General features: G+C 42.8%; 1 protein-coding gene across 8 annotated transcripts in view; it reads left to right on the top strand.

Moving 5' to 3' along the window:
- The window catches only part of LOC121353799 (LIM domain containing preferred translocation partner in lipoma), a 335,201-nt gene that overhangs the window by 190,463 nt on the left and 122,566 nt on the right, over positions 1 to 22,172 (top strand). For 6 of the 8 annotated variants that reach the window (XM_041467937.1, XM_041467935.1, XM_041467938.1 and 3 more), the window contains one exon: positions 14,425 to 15,099. In XM_041467937.1, the coding sequence (XP_041323871.1) occupies positions 14,425 to 15,099 (675 nt within the window). Of the gene's footprint in view, positions 1 to 9,218; positions 9,443 to 14,424; positions 15,100 to 22,172 lie in introns of those variants that run through there. The other 2 variants (XM_041467940.1, XM_041467941.1) reach the window with 2 other exon arrangements.

The following is a 22,172-nucleotide window of genomic DNA, read 5'->3' on the forward strand; positions in this document are numbered from 1 at the left end:
TAGAATGAGCTGCTTCGAGGGGTACAGACTCATGGCCTCCCACCCAGCACATGAGGTGGTGGAAGCTCTCAGAGGAAATGTCCAGCACTCAGCAAGAGGAGCTCCAGACTGTACTGAGGCTTGGGAAGTCATCCAGCAGCATCTCTGCTCAATAAGTAAATAATCAGCCCTCTTTTGATTGCCAGCTTTTGGTTAATTAACCTGTGTGCTGGGGCTGACAAGAGTGCAGAGGGAGGAGATGGCTGTGTCTGTTCCAGCGGCATTCACAAGCTGACTGCCAATATTTTGGCATCAACCATTTTGGAATCAAACCATTCCTGTTCATTTCAGGGACATCCAAGAGCCTAGCTCTAGAGGTCTGGGCCACTCTTTTTCATCTTTTTCTTTTCCCAAAGATTTATCCAAAATAAGAATATTTTGGTCTGAAGGGTCTGCTCCTGGTTTGATTAGCTGAAGGAGAAGTCACTTGGGCTCTAATAAGCTCAAGTCAGACAAGGACCACAAGGCAGGAGGGGAAGTCCCACTGAAATTCCCCTCCCTTCCCCACGGGTTTCTGTGATTTTTGGCATGAGTGCATTGCCTTAAGAGTGCCTGGAAATTTTCATTATAGGTGAGCAAAATTTCAACTCATTTGTCTACCAAATTAGAGCAAGCAGGAGATGAACAGTAATAAAATTCCTGTTTGTTGAAACAAACCCATTCTTGCTCATTTGGAGAAAAAGAAAAGCCTCTCATGTTTGCATGTGTTTGGATTTTGATGTTGCTTGAGCCTGGTCCCTCTCTTTTCTGAAGTCCTTGGGTTATTTGTGTCTTATTCCAGTAGGAGAGGAATCTGTTGGCAGAATTTGTTTTAACACCATAAGGATTTATTGTTTTAAGGGGTGCAGCAAGAATTGGGTTTTTTTAACTATTTTTATACTTCCAGAAGAAGGTTTGCTGCTTATTATCTTACAAGCTTTTATCTGGTGCTGAGTCATGGAAGTGAGAGAATGTGTAGGCGTCTTAGCATAAGAGAGAGTAATACTGTCATTTACATTTACAGACAGTTATGCTTTCCAGAAAACTTTTTTTTTGTGGGTTACAAAAGTGATTAATCTGCTGTTGAAGCTGTCAAAGGAGGTTTTCTGTTTAAGAATTTTTTGAAAGAGAGAAAAATCTGTTTCTACTTATAGGAAATAATAAGGTAGAAATTGAAATGAAAAAAAAAAACATACTGAAAGAACAGACAAGAAAATGCTCCCTTTCCTAATTATATTTTCCCTTTTCTTTTTATGTATCTATCCATCTGTCTATCAGCCTATATATCTATTCTTCTGTCTCATGGAAAAGTCATGTGGACTTTGATACAAAGCTAAATATAGTAGAATTACGTCCAAGTTCAGTATTATCAATTCCAGCTGTTAAAAATATCATAGGATCAGTCTAAAATAATTTTTGTTTTCTCTTTAAAGAAAACTTATTTCAGTTTCTTTTTAGTTTTCCATCAGGCTCTTTAGTTTTTATGTTTTAAACTTTTTCTGCACTCTTGAAAACTGCATATTTTTTAAAATGAAGTCTAGAGCCCTCTGAAGTCCAGAGTTAAATATTTCTTTGCAGTAATAGTAGGATAAACTATTTATTTTCTTTCCCTCTATTCTTTTTTTTTTTAGTTTTTTTCTTCTGCCATATTTTTTTTTTTTCTAATTGCTATTTGGTTTTTCTGTTATTATGAAAAAAAGGAATTAATTACAGCTGAGACAAATCCTTTCCTCCTTAGGACATATTCTCAGTGGTGAGAACTGTAGTGCTGTTGGAAGGCTAAAGACAGTTCACCAGTTGCAACCAAATTTGTGTAGACCATTGACAACAATGCCATGAGTAGCTGTGATTGTTGTTTGTTGTATCCATTCCTGAGGACAAGCTGGACATGAACTGTTTTAACCTGGAAGTTGAGTGGTTTTGGCCCTAACAAAGTAGGCAGGGACATTTTCAAGTGATCTTCTGGCACAGTAGGGGTGGGAGTATAAAAACTTGCTCTACTTTCAGTGTAGTTTATCCCATTGTGAAGAGTATGATATGCCCAGCAAAATCTCTCTTTTGGGGGTTCCAGAGGAGCTGACACTGGTGGCAGCAAGGCAGTAAAGCAGGGTGCTGTGCTGGGAGCTGGAGCTGTCACAGGTAGCCTTGGGCAGAGAGAAGGAGCGCTCATCATCGTACCAGAGGACAGCCTGTGGGGCAGAAGGATGTCCCTCCTTGTCCCACCTAGCTGAAACCCTCAGCCCAACCCCAAATGGACTTTTGACAAGGGCATGTAGGGACAGGACAAGGGGGAATGGCTTTAAACTGAAAGAGAGCAGGTTCAGATGAAACATAAGGAAGAAATTCTTCCCTGAGTGTGGTGAGGCACTGGCACAGGTTGCTCAGAGAAGCTGTGGCTGCCTCATCCCTGAAGAGTTCAAGCCCAGGCTGAATGGGCTTTGAGCAACCTGGTGTAGTGGAAGGTCCCCTGCCCGTGCCAGGGGTTTGGAACTGGATGGATGTTCAGGTCCAACCCAAACACTTCTATGACCATGTAATCAATGCCACGTCTGCTTACTTGTCTTGGTTAGAAGTGTTGTTTTCAGCATCTCCCTTATCCCTGCTCCGGTTAAAGTCTCTGCTCTCCTCATGCCCCGTTCCTAACAGCTGCCCTTTTTCCCTCCCCAACCATAGCAGCTTCAACCATGATACTTTAACCTTCAGCAGAAAATTATTTGTGCCATGTAAGAGGAATATTGATTTTTACATCACATGGCCCATAAGGCATCAGAAATTACATTTTTTCCCATAAGTGTGGCTTATCTCTAGCTTTTAGGAAAAAAAATTAGCTTTGGGCCCTGTGAGATTTCCTGTTCAGGGTGAATGGGTTCTGCATTTAGACCTTTTCGCTGGAAAGCCATGTGCTGCAGCTGGACTTCTAAATTAAAGGGGGGAGGGAATTAACCTGGCTTAACCTAAGTTTTGACAATTCCATTGAGAGGCCAATGACTCATTTAGAGAATTCATCGAGTCCACAAGGGTTAGAATGATACTTCTGAAAGCTTATAGAATGTCACTGCTTTGTGTTTCAACAATTGGGTCCTGCAGTGAATTTTTGTGGGTTGTTATGGAAAAAAGATTTATTGATGACTTGTGATGCCAGGATGTTTTTCTGTGCATAATTTTTTTCTTAAAATACAAGTACATTATAAACCGCAAAAGAGAGAAAAAAGAGAAAAGGGTACATTACAAACTAGAAATTAAATATGATTTAATCCCATGGTAAATTCAGACCTAGATCTGAATTCTCCTCACTCCCCTCAAGTTCAAGTCTGGAGCTTAATTTGACCTGTGACAAGCAAGAATTAAAGCCACAAAACTCCATTTTGGAACCAAAATTTGTTGCAGTTTTTGGGCATGCACTGCTGAGTTTTGGAGAGCTTTGAGCTCTTGTTAAAAACATTGTTGAAGCCAAGCTCGCAGATTTAAAATTAATACTCCCCAGTCCCAAAGGTTTTTAGCATTTAGTACTCCTGCCTCAGAGTGAGAAAGTCACTGTTTCAAATTCTGGAGTTAAAAATGTCAAAATTAGTTAGACTGCAAGTCGCAGTAGCCATCAGTATGCATTTATATATCCACCACAAGGAAAGAAGTGAGGAGAGAGGGAGAATATGTCTGTTTGTTTGGAATTAGCACGCTTGGGTTCAGTTCTTCATGCAGAAGGGTTCGTGGCTGGGCGCACAGGTCAGGGTGCACAGCTGGAGGTGCTGCTGCTGGGACAGGCTGAGCTGAGTCCTTGGAGGTGCTGAGGCTTAGTCCAGTGCAGGCTGTGTTTAATCTCGATTAGAAGTTTCATTTGCTTTCGTTCAGGCTGCAGCAGGATGAATTGCCAAGATCTCCAGCGTGTTGAGTTTTGGGGAAAGCTGGACGATTAGTACCTGGAGAAGGTCAGATTGGTAGGATTCATTACTGTTTGCATAGAAACCTCCACTGTGTTCCCCATGGGGAGACAAACCCAGTGAATTCAGAGGCGGCAGAAGGTCATATCAGATCTGCAGCAGCCAGGATGTTTGGAGTAAATCTGCTGGAGTCAATAGACACACGTGAGCTGGCACCAATGTCCCTGAGAACAGAATCTGGCTTGATATAAAGCACTTTTAAAAAATGTAATTCAGGCACTGAGGGGTGTGGAAGAGTATTTTAGTTGTAAGCTGTGACTGTGATAACCCAGTCAGCAAGCCATGGAGCAAATGTTTTGGGATGTTATTTTGGTCCAAGAGCAGTGTAAGTGGGAAAAATTACAAATCATAACTTAATTAGGCTCATTAGGTCATTAGCGATGAAGTTTAGGAACTTTTTTTTTTCTTCCTAAAACTCACTGAGCAGAATGGAGCGTGGCAAAGGAGAAAGCCTGGTATTAAACTGGAATATGGTACTTAGCTGTATCAAAAATGTTGACTTTTTTTTGCAAACTATATAACCTAGTCAGCAGTGTCAGTCATTGAAAACAAAGCTCTTGCATTCTGGTTAAGAATGAAGAGAAGGGTTTTGTTTGTTCTTTCATATTTTTTTGTGGGTTTTTTATATTAAAGCTTACAATGGCTATTTGTGGTCTTGTTTCCTCAAGGCATATTTAGGAAAACTGGATTAATTTATAATGCCATTTGCAACAGAACGAAGCCTGATGAGGCAATGGATTTGACATTCCTTTACACAGGCTTTTTACAGTGATACGGTTGTGATTCTAAATTTTTATCAGTGTGTTATTTGAGTAAACATTTTATTTACCATACATTTAATGTAATTATATCTTCTATGAGAAGAGGAAAATAGTGCAGAAACAGTGATTACTCTGAATTAACACTTGAATTTAAAAATAATCTTAACTTTCTGTATTGTTTCATACCCAAGTGTTTCTGTGGTACAGATGGCTTTTTTGCTTGTGCTCTAAATTAATGCTCTCTCTTTCACTCTTTCTGGCTGGTTATAGTACTGCCCTGGTGTTTTGACTAGAAGTGCTGCAGGGGGTTTCTGTGTATCTTGGTGTATGTATTTATATACCTGGAGACTAATTTTAAAAGCTACAGCAGGTGGAAGAAAACCTTTCCAATCAGATTTCTCAACATCGTGCTTGGAGTCTGTGATACTGTGGAAAGATTAAGGTATTTCAGGCAGTGCTGATAACCCAGGCAGACGGATAAATGAGGGAATGTTCCACTCCACTTCCCAGAAGGAGCCATCTGGGAAAACTGTTAAATTTGACCTGTTGCTGGAGCTCATCAGCCTTTTGGAAAGGTGTACATGGAACCTAATAGGAAAATAACCTCTCTGTCACATATGCCTGTCTTTTATGGGATTTTTTTTGTTTGTTTGATTGGTTTTTTTGTTAGACGTGCGGCTATACAGTTTTTTCCTGATGCTAACCTCTCAACTTATTAACTTGAACCATTTTGTAGCCCACTAAAAATACTGGCAGATGACAGTGGGTTCTGGACCTCAAGTGAACCATAAGAAAGCAGATGTTGTATGAACACAGAATTGTTCACTGATGCTTCTGCTCTTCTGTACTGCTATTTGCACAGGCTTTAAAATGTGGGGAAAAGAAGAATGAAAACACATGGTTTTCACAGGAAATAGAGACAATACTAACATTTGAAAATGTTTATGCCCTCTGGTAGGAAAATGTTTTAAATCTGGTTTAATAGAGTTTTGGAATTCAAAAAGATAAATAGGTTATAAATGCAATGCAGCAAATAAATGGAATCGTAAACAAATAAGTAACACAAAGTAAACCAAGTAGTGTCTGGGTGCATATGTATTTCCTATTATTTTATGTGTACATATGCACACTTTTTTAGTGTTCTCTAGAATTAATAAAGGAAGAAAGCTTGTATACTCTATAAACACTCTAAAATTCCTTTGCAATTTATTAGGAAATGAGAAGTTTTTATAGTGGTTCTGGATTCTTCTTTGTGTCTGTCGTTCAAGATACAATAGAAAATGATAACTTTTCCATATAAATTGTAGAAGACTTCTCCAGAAGACTTCATATATGTGGAATTTTGGCCTGTCGCTCACAGGTGCAGACCTCTTCCCTCACTCATACATCTTCCATTATACCTTCTTAATCCACTTTTTGTAATCATGATGCACATCCATGGATAGTGGTATAACCCTCAAACCTGCCCATATTTGTCATGCACAGGAACTTCTTTTCCATTACAAATTGCAAGTTATAAAGGAAGGAAAAAAAGTATGTGGGTGCTGTAATTATGATACTTTAAGTTTTACTAGCTTAGTAATAGCAAAAGTCATAAAAATACTTTGCTTACCCTAAGTTCTTATTTATAGGGGGTGGGGGCTTCCCCATTGTCAGGCTTAGCAATATTTGCCTAAATTAAACAAGGGAATTTGTTCAGCCCATTAGAAGGGCCCACTTTGGTGAATGGAAATGTTTTGGACATTCCTGCATTGCTAAGACTTAGAGGAGGTGTTCCTCAAGAAGCTGTTTCAATGCTCGATGCACATGCTGACTTGCCTTCACATGGTGCAGTGCTGGTTTTTTTGTGGTCTTTGCTTCTGGGATTGTCCTCAGTAGTTCTGCCTTTTGGTGTGGCCAAAGGGATGTGGTGCCTTTTTACAGCTCTTTATGTAATTTACTGCTGAGTCCATGTGCCACTGATTAAATCTATGCAGGGGGGTGCCATTGTGTGGTTCTCAGGTCCAGATGGGTGCAAATAATGTCATTTTAGTGATAAGAGTAGGAAATTACAGAAATATCCCAAGATGAATTCAGAAAATGTTTAACTTCTCTTGACTGGCATCTTCTGTAACTTTTTGACAGTTATGTCTCATATCAGTTATGCTGATATCTGATATTCTTGTAGATAAAGTTGCTACTGCATTTGAAGTGGTCAAGTTGAATTGCTTAAGTAGGAGAGTTTAAATAATAACTAAGCCTTTCAATGGATTAAGCTAGAATTATGGACCTTGACTGTCACCAGCACTAAAAGTATTTAGGTCAATTGTTTGCACATCTTTTAAAACTGGTCTCTCAGAGAGTCCTTCTCATAAATACCAAATGATCAGTCATCAGAAAATGAAAAGCAAATAAAAAGCTCAGAGTAGCCATCGTAGCGATAGTATTAGGTAAACAAAAAAGTAAATATGAAACAGAGAAGGAAATTCTTCCCTGGCATAACACTGTTGTGTTTTGGAGACCAAATTTTTTAGATGTGTTCAGACTCTCTGGAATTAATGGAGTGTTGCAAAGTGGAAACCCAGATTGCCTAAACCACTTGACACCCGCACTGAAAGCTGAACCAAGGTGTGTGTCTGTAACTGCACGCGTCAGTTGTGGAAGGCTGTTTTCCATGATAAAATATTGGAGGTCAGCTCTTAGCACCTTTTCTTCTGTGCACCATCTCCCACGGTTTCAGGCTGGGCCATCACAAGGAGTACAAAGAGGTTATGGACAGAAACATTAACAACTATGTTGACTCCTTTTCCACCTGTGGTAGCAGCTGAAAAACAGATCAAACCTCAGAAGCAGTTGTGTTCTTGTAACACTTTATGGCATTCACAAGGTAGTCTCTTCATTTGAGAACCAGAGATGAACACTTTATTAGATTTCTCCTCTTCTTCTTTTGGTGTAGTGCCTGGGAGCAGTCTGTTTGAATACCTTGATAGCTTCTGGTGATCAAGCCAGCAAATTGAATCTCACATCTGCAAAGTCTGAGTGTAGCTGCTGATCCATGCACAGCCCATACATCCGTGACACTTGCTTGTCAGCTGTAAACTAGAAATGAGAGAATGATGAAAGTGTAAAGAAAAACTTCATCTGATTATAAACGTGTTTTGGCTGAGGGGTTTAGGGTTTGGACCAGACTTCAAAACTTTGGATTGGGTTCTAAGGACATTTTGACTCTTAAAAGAAATCTGTGTTAGGAACTGAGCTATGTGCACGGCATAGCAGCAGTGCAGAGTTGTAGAGATGTGTCCTCAGTCAGTGTGCTTGGACTGTCTGGACCTTATAAAGAAGGCCAGGGAATGCTGTATATTGAAAATGCATCAGGTATGCTAAATGGGAGCAGTCATTCCACTCAGGATCTCGGACATGAAGCAGCCCAGCTGGAGCTCTACCAGGACTCCAGGCATCTGCAAGTCCCAAATGGGAGGCCAGATTTTTCATTTTCACCCAGATGTTATTTCAGACAGAAAAAGGTTCAGACAGGTTCAGGGGAACTTGGCCATACATTATCACTGGGCAAAGCAGCTTGTTCAAATACAGAATTTGAAGTCAGCAGGAGGTAGAGGTGTCTGCACATCAGGAAACCCCCTAAAATCCCTGTTCACATTTTCAGGTGCCTAAAGACCGAGGTTTCAAAGCAGAGTATTTTATTTTCTCAGGGGTTATCTTTCCCATACTGAGGGGGAGTTGAGGTTTGCTACCTCAGGCAGAAGGGAGGCCCAGCCCAGATGCTGCTCCTGGAAAAGCAGCAGCTCCAATTCCAGCAGGAGCCACTGTTCAGCACAGAGGTGGAAGAGGAGGTGGGGAAGGGTGTCCCATTCATGTCAGCCCCCTTCATACACTAGAAATAAACTTGCAACACAATCTCTTGGTCATGCCTTGGCTACAGTGTGCAGCAGGATCCTGGCAGATTGTCTGAGCTGCTGGCACTCAGTAATCCCTTTGGTGTGCTGCTGTAGCTGAGCTTGAGTGGCAGAGCACTTAATGCAGGGAAAAGGGATCTCTGCTTCTTACAGTCACATCAAAATTACCTGCTTATTGTGGAATTTGTCTCCACTAACTTGTGCTGTCTAAATATTCAGTGACTTGTCTTGCCTGTTTTTATGCTTCTTATACAGTCAGCAGAGAGAAGTAGATTCCCCCAGTGGATGATTCATCTCCCCTGTTTTAGGCTTCAATAGTAGAATGGAATAAATGACCCTGTGGAGGTACATTTCAGAGAGAGAGAGCTTTAAGCACCTTCAGCTAGCCAAGGTGAATGCCCATCACTGGTGATAGGAAAAGCCAAGTTGATTTTTCACTGTTTGCTGCCCTTCCCACCCAGGCCTCCAACTTCCACACCTTTGAGTGCTACTTAAAGGATTTCAGGTGGCCTGAGCTGGCTCTGTGTTTCAGCCCAGCTTGTGCCAGTGGACCATGCAGGAGAGGGGCTGAGTTAGGAGGAGAGATGCTGCAGTGGCCCGTTGAACTGGCAGCCCCCTGAGGACGCCGCATCTTGGGTTCAGCCCACCGGTAGTTGCCAGGTTTCTGCCTTTCGAGGAAGAAGAGTTGTTTCATTCCTATCCTGGAGTAATTAATGACTGAAATGCCCAAAAAAGGCAGCCCCAGCTAGAGCCATGGTTCTCAACCTCTGCTCTGCAAACCCTGGGGGTCCATGGATCACTCCTAAGGTAACTAAGAAGAATTCAATGAAAGGTAACTGAAAAACCCGTGTTTGTTGTCAGTAGATTAACTTACTCCATAAAGGAGCTTGTCTCTTCTGAGAAACATTTGGCGGCTGCCGAGCATAAAGGTTGAAAATCACTGAGCTGGAGTAATGTACCTTTGTATGTAATAATTTGACAGCTAAAGGGCTAAAGCTATTCAACTGTACCTTTATGAAAAAATGTCTGGAGAATTGAACAGAATGTGATAAACTTTGTATTGGCATTTTTGATTCAGTCTCTGAAACTTGAGTAACTGAAGGGATTCTATAAAATTAATTCTACAAATGTGTGAAGTAAAAGAATGAAGTCCTTTTCATATGGATTCCAGCTGATCATATAGAATCATGCTCATGCTGTAGACTGTGATTATTCTGTACTCTTTTTAAGATTTAACCCTGACAAATGGCAAAGAATTATAGGTTAATTTCTGTAGAACAACAGGATTCATACCTAGTACCTGTGCAATGACTTTTTAGCTGTAGATGTACATTGAATTTAATTTAAGATTTATGTAAATAATTTCTACAGGGTGAAGAATCAAAAATACTTGGGATTTTGGTTTTCCCATCAGGGTAGCTTTGAATCCAGATACCCAGCTCTGACAGTCAGATCCCTTGGACAGTGTGGCTTTATCACAATGCCATAGACTTTCCCTATGATGGTTGGTACAAGAAACTCCTGAAAATGTTTATAAACCTCCTCTGCATTTAAAAAGACAAGGCAGGATTTGCCAAGCAAAATAATTCCACTCATGGTTATACATGGTAAACTTTTTTAGAAGTGTTTTGGGGTTTTTTTTCCTCCCACATTTGATTGAGTTTTACTTGCTTTTGTCAGTATTGGTTCACCTTTACTTGAACTGCTGGATAATTCATTTGTAGAAGAGGCAGTACATTTAGGTACTTCCATCTGTGTTTAAACAAGGCTCTTGTGCTTTCCCATTTAGAAAAAAAAGATTTTGTATTATAATGCTTGTGGTAGATGAGGTTCTGAATTTAACTCCTTCCTACTCTAGTTTCTCTCAACGGCTTTATGTTATCAACACCTGGGGTTTCTAGTTTACTCTCTTTGCAAATACGAATTTGCAAGAAGGGGTTGATGGTAAGTAGCGTGGTTTTAATTTGCACTTGCGAAGTGTGTCAGACAGTTTCATCAGGGCATGGCGAGCAGAGGAAAGCCTGTCTTCCTCTGAAAACAGCCCTCAGAGGATGTCAGAGAGTGTGTTTGACTGCGATAATCACTTGCAAATGCAGCATGGTTTTGAAATGAGCTGTCCAGGAGCTGCTGGAGAAAGGGATGCCTGAGCTCCTATGAATTCACTCTTTGGCTTTCTCCTTTTTCTTTCTCCTGTTTCTACTTGTTTTCATGTTTCTGAGCAGTCACTTTGATGTGCTTTTGGATGAGTCTGCCTGGTTGTATTGGTGGAAGTTCTATGGATTCACTTGGATGAAACATTTGTGACAGTCATCTCTTTTGTTATACTGTACCCAGTGATATAGATAGCTCCTTCCAGCCTTCTGTTTATTGCTCCATCTACCTGGCACCTTTACAGCCTCATCCATCCCTCCTGTCCTCCTAGTGCCTTCCAGACAGCTGTTGAAATCTCTCTCCTACTGGTATCTGAGTACCCTTTTCTGGTCCTTCCACACATTCCTGTCCTCAGAGCAGGAATCTTGTCCTTAGTTACTGTTTGCTCATAAAGTTTTTCTTGATCCATTAGTAATCTTAAGGTTTAAGCCAGGGGTGATATTTGAGTGCATGGCTGGACTGTGGCCACCCTTCTCTCTCTCAGGCAAAAGGGCAGAGGATTTATGGTGATACCTCACCTGTGCCCTTGCACAAGAGCTACAACCAACTTGTGTCCTCATAAATCATCAATGTTCCAGTAGTGTTAAATTCCCTGTAGCCTGTCCCATTTCTCTACTACACCACATCAGCTATCCTTACTCCTCCCCCCATAAACCCCAGCTTTCATCACACACTTGCCCAGTGCCCTCAGAGGAATTCAGAATGAGTCACGCAGGGTGCCTCTGGGGACTCCTACTGATGCAAACTTCCTCCTCCTCAAGGCAGCCTGTGGTTTGATGCCACAATGCAGCCAGTACTTGTTAGCTCGGGCCTTCACTGTGGAGTTGATAGCAAAGTTTGGGCTCTACTCCCCCAAATTGCCACCTTCCTTTGCTGGATTCGGGATACTTGCAGCTCATCCTCTTTGTAGTGTTAAACACAGGAGCTGCTCGGTACCGGTCCACAGATTGTGAGGGTTTGGAGTTTTTTTGGAAGAAGGGTTTGTCATTCATTCTTAGCTGTTTTCCTATCCAGGCAGGAGACTGACATCAGTGATGTGTTATGTGGATGTTTATATGTGTTATGTGGATGTTTATATGTAAGATTGAAGCCCCCCAGTTCTTGAGATAGGATCAGAACAGCTTTAGTAGCATCTGTCATGACCTGCTTCCAGAGTCTGCATTCAGAAATACAGAATGTGATGAACAGGGCTCACTTATGTTGTTTTGGTTTGGTCTTTTCCCCTCCCCCAGACAGGCCATTGCCTTTATAACATTATCTACCTTCTACCTCTTCACATGGAAAAGAAAAATGCTTTTCTGGTGGTAATTACACAGTGCTGCATTGTGGACCTTTCATCCCATTACAGTAAGTGGACAAACTACTATAATTTACAAGAATGAAATAGGTGAGGAAATGGGAAAGTTTCTGGCAGTCCCAGGCATAAATGCTAGCCTGACATGGGAGAACAATTCTGACAGAAAGCAAGTTTTCTTGCTAGCAGTGAGTGCTGGTGCAGTTGTTTTCTGATGCAGGAATGGAGGAGTGCCGGCTTCCCTTCAGGTGTTTCAGAAGTACAAGAATTGGACAGTATTAATGGAGGGCTACAGACCCTTAACCTGTCTCTGCCCTTGCAGTTCAGCTGAGACATGTTTCAGCTCTTCCTTGCTCCCAGTTTGAAAATCTCTTCTGTCTGTCTATGTGCTGCCTTGTCATGGACCTGTTAGCAAGGTCAGGGTGTGAACACATTGAGATGTTTTTCCTCCAGCAGAAGTTTGCTGCCTTATTATTCTGAATGCACACCTTTCACACCTTTCAGAACAGACTGATGCTCTTATTTGCCTGGGGTTTTTTGCTGATTTATAGTGTTTCCTTGTGGGAGGTTTGCCCTGAAGGTGTGATTGCAGGAGTAAGGTCTTTACCAGTGCATCAGCAAAAAAGTATTTGCACATCACCAGGGAAGAGCTGCCAGTTGGGTGGTAGAGCTTCCTTATCCCTTGGGTAGACTTGCTTGTAGGCTGTGCACTAGAAATTGAGTGTCTTGCACTTATCTTTTTTCGCTTTGTGTGAGGTGGTTACCAAATGTGGGGGGCCACAGCCGCCCTGTAAGAGGATGAGTTTCTCCCACCCCATACAGAGGATGAATTTGGAACCCTTGGAGGCTCAAGTTGGCTGAAGTTCCCCCAGCCCCCCCTGGGTGGTTTGGCAGCAATTAATTGCCGCCACCTGCTGACCAGGCACAGGATTTCTCTGGCCCCAGTAGAGCTTGTGCAGGTCCCAAAGAGTGCTCACCATGCCCTCCCCACCAAGGGCATGGTGGTGGAGCAGTAGGTGGAGGTCAGGGTGCGTGCATAAACAGGAACACCTGGGGACAAATACAGGTCCTTTAAAGGTGTCACATGCCTTAGAGTGCACATGAGCATGGGTAAAGGCTGAGCTGGTCTGCCTTTGGGCTGCTGTGAACTTGCAGATTATCAAGCAGATCATGGATGAGATCAAGTCTGGTACAGGAAGTTTGAATGAGATACAACCTCATATAAGTATGGTGTTAAGTGCTGTAAAACTGCATGTCTTCACTTTAATGCATTTCTCCATAGAAGGCATACAATTCAGGTATTCTTTTAGAATAAAGGAAAACAGAGAAGCAAGAAATTATTCCTAATCCTAAACTCTAGAAATTCAAGTTTACTCTTCTCTGATGTAGTGAGAAGACATAAAGAGTGTTGGTGAGTGTTTTTTAGAAACTTTCACATTGTTAGCTCTTTAACAAAGATGTCTTTTCACACTGGTGTTTTTGAACATTTAAATGTGAGGTAAGCCAGACAAGCAAGTACACTAGACTGAAGGATGTACGATGCCTGTTAGACAGCGTCGCTGCAACAAAGCCTCATTCCATGGCCAAATTTAAGGAAGCAACAGCATTTGCTGTGATCCTCTTCCCTGGCTGCCCCAGCATTGCTGTGCCTGGGGCAGTGGTTACATGGCTGCCATGGTAGGAGCTGACTTCTGAAGCTCTTGGAAATCCTGACCCACTTTCTGCCCTTTAATGAAGCATGTGTAGCATTTTACTTTTCTGGGGTCATTCCAGGTGTTCAACCAGTACAGCCAGGGTAGGGACACCTCAGTGATTTGCTTTGATCAGAGTTCATTCTTACAGCCTGGGACCTGCTTGCAGGCTATCCCAATCTGCTGCCTCCTGCACAGTTAAAGGAGTTCCTGTATTGGGGCAGAACCCTACAAGTGCTCTAGGGACCCAGCGAATTTCATGTCTCCATAGAGACTATAATCTCATTTTCTCTCTTTTTCAAAACAGATTCATTTTCACAGGAATGCATGGGGTTTTCCCTAATTATCCTCTGGCGAGTCTCCTTTTTTTTTTTTTGCGTGTATCATTTTTTAATTTGTTTGTTTGCTTGGAGGCGTAGGAGAAGCCTCCAAGGAGAGATGAAATGCCATGCATGGCAGTTCTGCTCTGCTGCTGCAGTGCCGTCCCTGTTCTGTCAGAGCAGGGGAAGGTTGCTATAACCATTCTGTAACATGTGGCTCTAGGTTATTCTTGCTTTCACAAGCAGTTTGAGTTGCTGCACAGATGTTTCTGTAAACCCCCATTTCCACCCTCGTTGCTCGACCCGGTGCCCGAGTGGCCTCTCCTGCTGACCCTGTGTCTCTCTCCTCGCTCTCCAGGGCTCTGGGACCTCAAGCAGCTCCGCTGCCACCACCCCATCCGTGTCCACTCCTGTCACTGGCCACAAGCGGATGATCATCCCCAACCAGCCTCCCCTCACCGCCACCAAGAAGTCCACTGCCAAGGGCCCGGGGCAGCCAGCGCCCATCCCGGTCACTCCCGTTGGCACCCTGAAGCCGCAGCCAGTGCCGGCCTCCTACGCCACGGCCTCCACTCCGAGCCGCCCGGCCTTCAACGTGCAGGTGAGGACGGCGCAGCCCAGCCCGCACTACCAACCGCCCAGCCAGCAGCCCGGGCACTATGGCAGCCTGGGGCCCGGCCAGCCCTACGCCACCGCGCCGTCCCGCCAGCCCGCGGGCCCTCAGTACGGAGCGCCGCAGCCCCAGGGGCCCAGCTATGGCTACGGCCCTCCGCCCGGCCGGCCCGCCGAGCCCGCCTACGGATACGCGCCCCCGCAGGGCCGCTACCAGGACCCCTACTACGGGGGGTACGGCGGCAGGAACGGCTCCGAGGCGCCCTACGTGCCGCAGAGCTCCTGGAAGGCCGAGCCTGCGTATCCTGCGAGTAATGCCATGGGCCAGGCTCCCCCTGGGCTCTACCAGCCACAGGGCACGAAGAAGACCTACATCACTGACCCAGTGCTGGCCCCACAGCCGCCCGCCCTGCAGCAGAAGGTAAGAGATGCCAGCGGACGCTGATATTCCTGGGAGAGCCACATGGCTGAACGTGGCCTGGGACACTCCCTGAAAGGTGGTGGGGGTTAAGGTGGTGCTATCAGAGGTGTGGGGCAGATCTCCCTACATATGGCTTTTTAAAGGCTGGAAATAGGGAGCTCTCATCTGCTTTGAAAAGAACCTCTGCCAGGGCTTAGAAAAACTGTGAGCCTCAAGTAGTGAGATGGTGTCACATGCAGAAGCATGGTGTCAGCCCATGGGAGGGAGGGAGGCTTTGTCCCTGTGACATGCTGTTGCCCAAGGAGCTCCCTGGCCATGCCTCTGTAAGGCATCACTCAGCAGGAGGCTTTTCTTCTGGGCACTCCCGAGATGAAGTGAGAGGCTGCTTCATGTACTTATGGACATCCCTGGTTCAACAATTAATCCTTCCTGTCCTCAGGCAGATGGGAGGTACACGAGAGGCTGGTTTTGATTGTGGTTCAGAGTGATTGCAGAGGTTGTCCTCTGGTGTGTGGCTGTTCAAAGATCACTTATCACTGAAACCACATGGAAATGAGCCCCCACAGAGCTCGGCTCTGGTTTTCCTCTCCGATGTTGGTACACTGGGCGGCCCCCATCCACTTCAACGAGTGCCTGACCCTCATAAAGTGAAGTCAGTTTGAAATAGAAAGTTAAAGTGGGTCTGCCTTGTTTCTCTGCCCAAGCTGATCCTGCCTGGCTTTTGTCACTTCTGCTGGTGGCCATCTCTAATGTGGCTCTGGGAGGTCTTTTAGCTTTGTGGGGCCCTCATTGTGTATGACAAAACAAAAAGGGTGAGGTAGGGAGTCAGTGATGCTGCCCAGGCCCACCTTGGGATGTCTGAGCACATCCGTGCTCTTGAGTTTGTGGGTGCTCACAGGGAAAGGGGAAAAAGCTTCAGATACATAACAGAAAGCCTGTCCCTTAGTCATTTCCTTCTCTAACAGCACACAGATGGTCTTCCCTGAATTCCAGGTTTCCTGACAGTGGGAACTTTGAACGGCAAAGATGTTTCTCAAGGCAGTTTAGAGAGGGAAAGAAATTACAGAAGCCCTTGAAATATTATCTATGAGCGGCTAAGAAACTGCCTTTTCTCTTTTTTCTCCTTCCTTAACAAGAACCTTTGAAGTAGGGAGAGAAGCAATAAACTCTCAGCTCTGCAGGTACTTGGTACAGAGCTTAGATTGAAAAGTAGCGAAAGATACAAAATTTGCACATAGCTTTAACTGGTGTAAATGGTTGTGGTTCCAGTGGAGTCACTGAGGAAATGCTGAGGTATAGCAGATCCATATTTAGACTTTTATAGATACAAGTAGTCTTATATATATAAAAAATTTAAAAACTGTAGTTCAGTCAACATCTCTATGGAAACGCAAATCATCTCAAACCACAAACAGCACAAGCCTGTTAGTCTCATTTGCATTACAAAGCTGGAGGGACAATTTAATTTAGCTCAAGTTGGGGGTTTCATGTATGCCTATATATATTTGTATATACATGTTGGTGTGTGTGCACGTGGCATTTGCAAATACACATGCAGAAATACTTCATAAGTATCTCTATAAAAAATAATTTCAGTTCTTATGCAGAACAGACTGTCATCTGCTTGATGATAAACTCCTCCAGAAACTTTCTTTCTCTTCCAACCTGCTAAATAGCTGTTTCTTACCTGTTTCACTTTTGAGCTTACAAATCTTCTGTAACATATTGGTGCCAGGCTTTGCTTTCAAAGCAGTGTTGTCCGGCCTTACCACGTGCTGTTCTCTTCCTTTGCACAATAACTCATTCATAAAATGAACTTTGGGAATTATTTTATTTAAAAGGGGAAAAAAAAAAAAAGCTGTGTTAGAGCCAGATATCTGTTAGGAAGAATTGTCACTGTAATTTGACTTGGCTAGCATATAAATTTTAACATCTTTTCCAACATACACACATGATTCTGCATTTGGTTGTGTTTTGCCTTTTCAAGGTTGATTTGAGACCTTTCAGTTAAGGAAACAGAAAGGGTAAGAAGCATTAATACATATCACATAAAATGTAAGATGACCTTTAGGAATTTTTTTTCTTGCAAGGGAATGGTTTTAAAATATCGAACAATTTTTAAATGTATTCAGAAAAGTGCATGCCTAATCTTGAACACAGTTTGTGTACAAATTTTTAAGAATGTTGTAGCAAATCCATCTCAGATTAAAAGTTCATGGTTCTTAATTCTAACATATACCATGATCCATCACTGTGAGAGGCAAAATCTTTCATTAAATTTGTTTCATGTTTTTAAAGGGTAAAAAAAAAAAAGGTTTATATTTGTCATTCTGGCTAGGAAGAGGTTCATGACACTGTGGCTCTGTGTTTTTTGCTGTGTACTAATCATGTTGAAGTTGCTGCTGATCCAAAATAAATCTGGATTGGTATGGGAACAGCAAATAATCTGTACTGGTTCTTAAAGCTTGCTGAAAACAATGAGTTTTCACACACAATTCCACATTGCATTCTGTCCTTGGGCCACTTATGGAGTCATGCATGTGAAGCCTCTGGGCATTTTAGTCTTTTGCAGCACCCTGTCTAGCATTAGTGCCCAAGTCCTAGTTAGGAAATGATCTGGTGGAGTGCATGTCCTCATTTAAACCTTCATGTGCTTCAACAGCCAAAAAACTTCAGGAGCTTTCTCTTCTGGATGGTGGGTGGTGGGACTTCTGTAGGAGCAGCAGCAGAGTTCTCATGAGACCATTTGGCTTCTCTCATGCTCTTTCTGTGCCTGCTCAGACCAAGTCAAAATCTGAAGCCTCTCTCTTAACTACTCCTCTCCCAAAGGGCAGAGGGCACAATGCCAGGGTGGCTCATTAGGCATGCTCATTTCTGGCACCAGCATGTCCATAGCAGACATATGACAAAGCCAGTTTCTGATGTGGAGTATTCCCAGGACTTTGCCCTGTGGCCAAAGCAGGACTGGTAAATTCCCACCACCGACCAGCTCACCTATCACCAAATGTTTCTGTGCTGGACTGGTTAAGACACCGAAAACCCCTGTTGAGTTCTCATATCTCCAAATAGTTTTAGGTCCTTGAACTGGTTTTGGTCATGTTTGAGCATTTTTGAGGCACTATCATATGCCCCAAGCAGATTAGTGGACCTTTTAGGGACCTCATGTATCTCCTGGTGTTTTTGAGGGATGGCTCTGGGAGATCTGTTCTTCCTAGATCCCAGCTATTCTCCTAATTCTAATCATAGGCTCTGGGAAGCACATTCCTTCCTAAAGGGACCTTTCATGTTTTCAGCATATAGACCAGGTACCACTGAAGCCATGTGAGACAACTTTGTGGCTCTGTTCCAAAATGGTGGAAATCTTAACAAAAACATTGATCTCTTGAGAGCAATTTAACAATTTGGTGAGGACAGAAGTGTCTTGTAGCTCTGATTTGGTATGGCGTCCAAATCCATATTTCTTTGCTGCAGATTTTGCTGGGAGAAAGGGAGCAATGTCCCTTTGGTAGCAGTGTCTGTTCTCCCAGACATGGCACAAGTGCCCAAGTTCCTTAACCTGGTCAGCCACGGCTTGCAGTATCCCCATTCACACCTGTAGAGGCATCAGTTCATATGGAGCATGGCCTCCTCTTCAGACAGCCCTTCAGTTTTGCACACCTTTCCAGGTGAGCACCATGAAAAGTGGGGAGACAGCTGTAAACCAGGAGGATTTAATGAGGCAGCTCATGGTTGTGGCATAGGTGGTGGTGGCTGCTCATGACCAGCAGACCTCAGCCACCGTGTGGTTTCCGCACTGCTGGAGGTGATTTTTTTGCCGCCTGCTGCACCCAGCCCTGACATGGTCTCATGCAGCTGGCAGTGCCCAAAAGGGACTGTGATGGCTCTCTGTTTTCTCGTTTTACACAGCTTTTGTCAGTTTTTCCATTGGTTTAATACCTGTGATGGAGACATTCACTTGGAAGTTTCATCTTTGCCTCAGAAACATCTGCTCACCAGTGTCCTTCACTATGACTGATGCACTTCTCTTGCACTGGTTTAATAATTTTTACAGGCTGCTATCACTCACATAAAGGAGATACCTCCGGCACTTGTGTTTGAGCTGAGACTAATTCTCTTGCTGTTTGCTGTTAATTTAGCGACTGGAAACTTTTCCTTCTCTGCAGATGAATAAAAGCAGTCTGCCAGATTCCCTCCTGCTGTCACAGGGATATATTCCTTCCCTAGTGTTGCTTTTGACTTGTGGAGAAAGGCAGGCAGCTTGCTTTGCATTGCTTGCCTCCCCCAAAGTGTCTTCTCACCCAAAATTTTATGCTTTTACCCAAGTGTCTTCACAAAAGTCATGTATCAAAAATTTTCAATGGATGGGATTTGGAGCCAGTGTAAAATGATGATTGAAGTTTGTTTTTCTGTCAATGTGGGACAGTGGCTTCCCATAGTTTTAATATGCTCAAATAAAGCAATCCAAAGTAAAATTAAAAAGGGTGATTTAAAATATTCTACTTTGGCATTTAATGAATTAAAAAAGACTGAAAGCCAATGTAAAATGAAATAGAATGTGAAATTCTGAAATTCAGAGTTGAATCTGCGAGTTCAGTGTGACATTTCAAAATTTCGAGACGAATATGCAGTTCCTTTCTACCCTGAGAATAGCAACAAATGTCAAAATGTTGACATTCTTCACAAAACAGTAATTCAGAGTTCTAACCAGCACTAGCTGTATATCAGCTGCTGACTCTGTCATTGCTTCTGGGTGGATTAAATTAAATACTGTTGCTTCTGTTAAAATGAGGAGGAGGGGAAAGAAGGCAGTTGTGTCTAACAATAAGATGAGAAGTTCAGGACTTGCGGTACTGAGGCATTGAGAATAATGTTTTCCTCTTAAAGTTATTATAAATCTCTGCATGAAAATCATTGGGGTTTTTTTCAGGTGAATAGGTGTTGGCAAGAAATGCAAAGAGGTGTTTTCAGAATGGTGTCCTTATCCTGACTGCAGGAATATGACACAGTCTGGTTTATACCCTAGACTTATGAAAGAGCCCAGTTCTTCACTCTTTGTTCTTTGTATTATATTTTTATTATTTAAGCACTCCATATACTAGCAGGAACCAGCTGATGACAGGGCAATTAATCAGTTTTTTCTCTTAGGTATCATATATTTGAATTGTTTTCCTGAAATAGTGAAACAAAGAGTTGCCAAACAATTACCTTGAAGTTAAAGATAACAGGGAGCCTGCAGTTACAGGAGTAAGTCAGGTGAGCATATAATGAAAAACCAACTTAAATTTACAGATTCAGGATGCAGCTTTTGCAGCTTTAGCCTTTAGTCAGCCACAATGGGTTAGAAATATAAGAGGAATAATTGAGAAAGAGGCTTTTGGCATAATACCTGGATGTTCTTTCTTGCTCCTTCTTAAAATAAGCTGAGGACAATGCCTCCATACATGATAAGGCATGGGGCAACCTTGAAGTTAATCAAGGGCTCTGCTTCTGTGCTGGTTAACTCTTGATAACCAAGCGTCTACCGTGAGAGATCCTGCCAGACTGTGCTACAGGCTAACAAGAATTTTGGGTCTGAGGTCATAAGATGCAGTGAGTGTATACTTACATAGCATCAGGCAGGGAGGCTGGCTGGTTTCCAGGCAGTGGGGCTTGCCTGAGCCCTGGAGCTGCCTGAGCTCAGGTCTCTAAGGGGCAGCCTGCTCTGTAGCATGATGTGACAAGGATTGCCTTGCTACTGGTTTACAGCTTTCAGTACAGAAAGCAGCACCCATAAAAGTGAGTGCCACTTAATTTACAGGCAGACTCTGGCGATTGAGTGTGATGGTGCTGCTGATTATTGGAGGAGCTGGTTCCTTCCATTTAAAAATACACTCGAGTCCAACCACATTGTAATTCTTTCGAAGCCAAAGCACCAGAGTGTGTGAGGAAGCTGTTCTTCTGTCAGATAACCTCTGTGTCATTGTCAAGTTTATTGCAATGAAGCCAGAACCTGAATGGGTAGAGAAATTTGTCCAAGGTTAAGCACCAATTGATTAGGAGAGTAGGGCAGAACAAGGAGACATGGAACATCCTGGTATCATTTGGTGGCTCTTCTGTTTGAGGTGCAAAGGTCTCTGGCTGCCCTGTTGGTGTGAAACTCTTTGGGCTTATGACCTGATGGTAATGCCAGTGTTAAGAGAAGTCACTCTGTTCACAACACAGCGACAGCATAGATTATGCTTTGGGTGATGTCCAATTTTGGCCATGTCATTTGGAGTGGATCTTCCTGTATTTGGGTAGTTTTCCCACTGACCTCTGTGAAGCATATCTTCAGTCTTAGTCCAGTTTTTAATGGCACACGTACAAATAAAATAGTCATGGTTTGTTACTGAAGCACCACTTTGTGTAGGGGGCTGTGTACAGTTTAAAAGATGAATCATTTTTCCCTGGATAGGAATGGTTGTGCATAGATAGGCTCTTGAGCCTAGGACTTGAATGTGCAGGCAAGTTTTCTAACTTGGTGCGCAGTGAGCAGTGCCAGCCATGAAGATTCCACCAAAATAGATATTCAGTTGTAAAGATTACAAAGTAGTCTGTAATGCCTGCTAATATAATATTTGTTTCATCCAAGAATAATGGTATGAAGCAGTTGCTAATATATGGTTATGTTTACTGATCATAAATGTTCTGGTGTTAAACTAACTTTGGCCTCCACAAAATGGGATTCCTGTTAAGATTTACCTCTGAATAACTATAAAGAAACGTGATGTAGTAAATTTAATAGCAGCCTTTGGGGAAAAGAAAGTCAAAAAAAAAAGAAGAGGTTTCCTATCACAGGCTGAAAGAACTCCTGTAAGGCAAACAGAATCTGCAGTTTTGTTCTTAAATGAAAATAAGAGTGAATTATAAAGCTGTAAAATTGTTTTCACAACAATATTTTGTTTTTATAACATATACTATTTCACTTAGTAGCTGCCTGGCTCCACAGCAAGTTACATAACATAGTATTATGAGTATGATGCCTCAACTTTTTGTCTAGGGAATTAATTTAAGGGCTCTAAACTTTCCAGTCACATTTTCTTCTTTGTTCCAGA

Source organism: Pyrgilauda ruficollis, unplaced genomic scaffold (assembly GCF_017590135.1).
Source record: "Pyrgilauda ruficollis isolate IOZ18807 unplaced genomic scaffold, ASM1759013v1 scaffold21, whole genome shotgun sequence".
In the NCBI taxonomy this organism is placed as follows: domain Eukaryota; kingdom Metazoa; phylum Chordata; class Aves; order Passeriformes; family Passeridae; genus Pyrgilauda; species Pyrgilauda ruficollis.